The 5,120-nt window shown below is 59.8% G+C and overlaps 1 protein-coding gene across 1 annotated transcript; it reads right to left on the bottom strand.

The window, feature by feature from the left end:
• Positions 1–1,410: 1,410 nt before the first annotated feature.
• Positions 1,411–4,770, bottom strand: LOC132582794 (uncharacterized protein K02A2.6-like; the record flags this gene model as incomplete). The annotated part of the gene is made up of 4 exons (XM_060254510.1): positions 4,417–4,770; positions 2,752–3,864; positions 2,183–2,622; positions 1,411–2,023 (listed from the first exon to the last, which is right to left on the bottom strand). Coding segments are annotated over exons 1-4 (2,520 nt in total), but the record flags the coding sequence as incomplete, so codon positions are not given.
• Between the last annotated feature and the right edge of the window lie 350 nt (positions 4,771–5,120).

The raw sequence follows: 5,120 nt of genomic DNA on the forward strand, positions 1-5,120 counted from the left end.
CAAATCTGAAAATAACTGGCAAGTTCTCTATAATTACTATAACCAATATATAACTATGATTACTATAACTGCATGCAAGTCACGCAGTTGAATGGTTTATATTATATGACAATTTCAATATGAAATATTAACAATGTTATCTTTTGTATGACTTTTATCACAATGAACCTTTATGTTAAAATTATAGACAATTTTCATGAGGTTATGCATGTTTTATCATATAATTGATGAGATAGGATAAAAATGACAATATGCTATAAGGAAATTATAGAATAAAGTTTCTCTGATACAGCCAAGGACAGAGATGAGGGAATCTATCCAGGATACAGGCAGCAAGGTCCGTAGATAATGGATGAGTTGCTGCCACACATCTAGTGCCTTCTCTGTTGCGTTTAAGTCCCTTGCTGCTGTATTGCACCTTGCATCTCCCAGCAGACTCAGTCTTGCACTTGCAAGCACTTATCCTCTGTAACGTACTCGAAGCGGAGACGAGAGTAGGGCAACATGGTTTATTAGGAGCACGTTGCAAGAGAGGGAACACGCGGGCCGGGTCCCGCTTATGTACAATCCCGGGTACAGCCTACTGGGTTGGTCGGGCCAATCCAGCCCCGTTGAACTTCCCGCCACAGCTGGAGATAGGCGGGGACTGGCTCCCGGCGCTGGGGCTCCTGGGACTGCCCAGTTGCCCCCCCCGTCGGGTCGCATGGCATTTCTTGATACACTACACCCCTCCCCCCCTGGTTAATGTACAAAGTCCTGTAAGTATGCGGGGGGCCGGCGCTCCCGAGTGGACCGTCTGGGGGGTCCCGGTGGCGGCGGCGCGGCCGCCGAGGATGGTGCCTCGGTAGGTCCTGGAGTGGACGGGGGCGGCCCGTCCGGTTTAGCGGATCCCTCGGGCTCGGTCGGTTCCGGTACCTCCGGCGCCCGCATCACGGATGTTGGGATCGCGTCCTCTAGGCGGTCTCCGTTAGGCTCCTCGCTGGATATAGCCTCGTCCGTGTCTGTGGGGGCCTCCGGAAGGGTGCGGCGCCTCAACTGGTCAATGTGCCGCCGTAGTACCTGGCCCCCCTCCGTTGATATGTCGTAGTGGCGGGACCCGGTTACCCTCAGTACCCGCCCCGCCACCCAATCGGGGCCCCTTGCATAGTTTCGGGCGAAAACTGGGTCGCCCGCGAAGAAGCCCCGGGCGGCGTCTCGGACTTCGGGGCTCCCGCGGGTGTCTGAAGCTCGGTCGGGATGCAGCCGGTCCAGCCGGGTTATGAGTTTGCGTCCCATGAGGAGCTCAGCCGGGCTGACTCCTGTGACCGGGTTAGGGGTGATCCGATTATCGAAGAGGAACGCGGCCAGCCTGTGGTCCCAGTCCCCCTGTACAATTCGGCCGAGGGCCTCCTTTGTTGTGCGGACCATCCGCTCCGCCTGGCCGTTGGTGGCCGGATGGAAGGGAGCCGACCTTATGTGCCTGATCAGATATCTTTGCAGGAACGCCTGGAAGTCGGCTGAGGTGAAGGCGGCCCCGTTATCAGAGACTATGGTGTCCGGGATGCCATGTGTGCACAGGACCCTGCGCAGAGCTCTGATCGCGGCTGTGGACGAGGTGGACCCTACGGGGATGACCTCCAGCCATTTGGTGTAGGAGTCCACCATTATGATGAAGGTTTGCCCCTGGAATGGGCCCGCAAAGTCGATATGGAGTCTCGACCATGGTTTCCGGGTGGACTCCCACCTAGTGACGGGGGCGCTGGGCGGCTCGGGCCGTGATTCCTGGCAGGTCTGGCACTCGCGGACCCAGCCCTCGATCTCCCCGTCCATTCCCGGCCACCAGACGTAGCTCCTGGCCAGAGCCTTCATTCGCACTATGCCGGGATGAGTCTCGTGTAGGGATTCTAGAACACGCCTTTGGAGCGGGGGTGGAATCACTACCCTACTGCCCCAAAGTATGCAGCCCTTGTGTGCGGCTAATTCCTCCCTCCTCGCCTTGTAAGGCTTGAATTCTTCCCCCATGTTTCCCTCTGGCCACCCCCTCACCACCCAGTCGAGCACCCGTGCCAGTGTCTTGTGTTTCTGGGTGGCCTTGGCCACCTCCGTTGCGTGGAGGGGCGGCTCTGGGAGGCTCTCTATCATCATGACCTGGTGTGCGGGTGCGGGGTCCGGACCCGTCTCCGGAAGCGGCAAACGGCTAAGCGCATCCGCGTGTCCCATAGCCTTGCCGGCCCTATGGACCAGTGTGTACGTGTATGAGTTGAGGAATTGGTTCCACCTCAACACGCGCTGTGAGAGTATTTGGGGGGTTTGTCGGTCTGGGGCCAGTAGACCTAAGAGGGGCTTGTGGTCCGTGGCAATGGTGAACCTTCTCCCATATAGATACTCATGGAACTTTCGGACCCCTGCCACGATTGCCAGGGCCTCTTTATCTATCTGCGCGTAGTTGCGCTCGGCTGAAGTGAGCGTGCGGGAGTAATATGCGACCGGTACCTCCCTCCCGTCCGGAAGCTGGTGCCCCAGGACTGCTCCCACCCCATACGGCGACGCATCGCAGGCCAGGATGACGGGGAGGGCCTCGTCAAAATGGTGGAGCACCGCATTGGACACCAGGACGTCCTTGACCGCCTGGAACGCCGCGGCCTGTCGTTTGCCCCAAACCCAAGGGGCTTTTTTGTCCAGCAGCCGGTGGAGGGGCTCCGCCAGGGCTGCCTTGTGGGGGAGGAAGGAGTGGTAAAAGTTGAGCACCCCCAAGAAGCTTTGGAGCTCCGCTTTACAAGTGGGAGCCGGGGCTTGCACTATGGCTCGGGTCTTTTCTTCCGTGGGGTGGATTCCTGCTGCGTCAACGGCGAACCCCAGAAACTCCACCCGTGGAACCCCCAGCAAGCATTTCTCTCTCTTGACCTTGAGCCCCGCTGCCTGGAACCGGCGGAGCACCTCTCGAAGGCGGTTGCCGAATTCTTCGGGGTCCGGAGCGGCGACTAAAACGTCGTCGAAAAATGGCTGGACTCCTGGGATCCCTTTAAGGAGAGCGTCCATAAGGCTCTGGAAAATCCCCGGAGCGACGCTAACCCCAAACTGAAGCCTCTTTACCCGGAAAGCCCCCCTGTGGGTCACGATCGTTTGGGCCTCCGCCGTCTTATTGTCTACTGGGAGCTGCTGGTAGGCCTGGGCCAGGTCTAGCTTCCCAAATATCCTAGCCCCCGCTAGGGCGGCCAGGACATGGCTCACCACCGGCACTGGATAGGGGTTGTCCTGTAGTGCCTTGTTTATGGTGCATTTATAATCGGCACAGATCCGCACCTCCCCGTTTGGCTTGATGGGGGTAACGATGGGGGTTTCCCAGGTGGCGTAGTCCACCGGCTCGAGGACGCCTTGTGTCGTGAGGCGGTCTAGCTCTGCCTCAATCTTAGGTTTCAAGGCGAACGGAACCCTCCTGGCCTTGAGCCGAATCGGTCTGACCGTGGGGTCTAGGGGCAGGGAGATGGGCGGCCCCCGGTAGCTCCCTAGGGACCCATCGAATACCTCGGGGAATTCCTTGCAAATCTCCCCGAACCCCCGGGGCGTTATGGTCTGGCCCACCCCTTCCACGCGGATTCCCAAGGGTTTAAACCAGGCCAGACCTAGCAGGGTGGCCAGCTGGCGCTTAACCACCAGAATGTCCAGCGGGCCGTGGAAGGACCCCCGCTCGACTTGTACCCGCGCCCACCCCGCAATTTGCACCGGGTTCTTCTGGAAGTCCCGGAGTATGAAGTCTGCCGGCCGAAGTTGCAGCCGCTGGCGGGGACACAGTTCTCTTAGGGTTTCTTCCGCAATGAGGGAAATGGAGGACCCTGAGTCCACCTCCATTTGGCAGGGGTTCCCCTCTATAAGGACCGCCACTTTGATTTTATCGGGGGAATCGTGGGGCAAGTTCAGTACCTGTAGGGACGTAGAGTCTACCGTGTGGGACTCCGCGGACTCGTGGTACGTGGTCGGCTTCCTGCGGTTGGGCTTGGCTCGGCAAGCCCTGGCAATGTGGCCGGTCTTTCCGCAGCTCCTGCAGTCCCAGGTCCGGTACTGGCAGTCTCTCCGCTCGTGGGGGCCGCCGCAGCTGGCGCACTTGGTGGCCGGGGCTCTCTCCGACGCTGGTGGTCGGTTGGTCGCTCGGGGGCGTTGGGTCGCTCTGATGGGTGGCCCGGCTGGGCGGCGTAGCTGATGGGCTTCCTCCTCCTCGGGGCCGTCGTGGTCCAGCTCTCCGTGGTGGGCAGCTTCCATCTTAGCCCGGGGAAACGTTCGTGCGGTTCGCTCCCATGCCACCGCTTCGCTGAAGGCGGCCTGGAGAGTAAGCTCTTCTTTGGCGAAGAGCTTCTGCTGGAGCCTCTCGTCGCGGAGGCCCCACGTGAATCTGTCCGCCAGGGCTTCCTCCAGTTGGGGGAGGTTGCAGTTCCCGGCGAGTTTGCGGAGGGCCGCCAGGTAGTCCGCGGCGGACTCGCCCGCGATCTGGTCCCGTTTGTGGAACAGGAACCTGCGAGCCACCCGCGAAGGCTGTGGTGAGAAGTGTCCCGTGAGGAGTCGGATGATCTCGTCGTAGGATTTCTCTGCCAGACGGGCGGGTGCCGAGAGACCCTTGGCGATCTCGAACGTGGCAGGCCCGCAGACGCTCATGAGAACGTCCCTCTTTGCTCCGGCGTCAGTGATCTTGTTGGCCCGGAGGTAGAACTCGACCCGCTCCGCGTAGGACTCCCATCCCTCTGGATTGGTTGGGTCGAAGGGCTCAAGGTAGCCGGTGATTCTGCCTTGGTTAGCCATGATGGCGGCGGCAGTCGCTTGTTGCCCAGATCTCCGTCGTAGCCGCTGAGGCTAGTATCCCATCCTCGTCGCCAGTGTAACGTACTCGAAGCGGAGACGAGAGTAGGGCAACATGGTTTATTAGGAGCACGTTGCAAGAGAGGGAACACGCGGGCCGGGTCCCGCTTATGTACAATCCCGGGTACAGCCTACTGGGTTGGTCGGGCCAATCCAGCCCCGTTGAACTTCCCGCCACAGCTGGAGATAGGCGGGGACTGGCTCCCGGCGCTGGGGCTCCTGGGACTGCCCAGTTGCCCCCCCCGTCGGGTCGCATGACATTTCTTGATACACTACATCCTCATTAGTGAAAC

Source organism: Heteronotia binoei, chromosome 14, assembly GCF_032191835.1.
Source record: "Heteronotia binoei isolate CCM8104 ecotype False Entrance Well chromosome 14, APGP_CSIRO_Hbin_v1, whole genome shotgun sequence".
In the NCBI taxonomy this organism is placed as follows: Eukaryota; Metazoa; Chordata; class Lepidosauria; order Squamata; family Gekkonidae; genus Heteronotia; species Heteronotia binoei.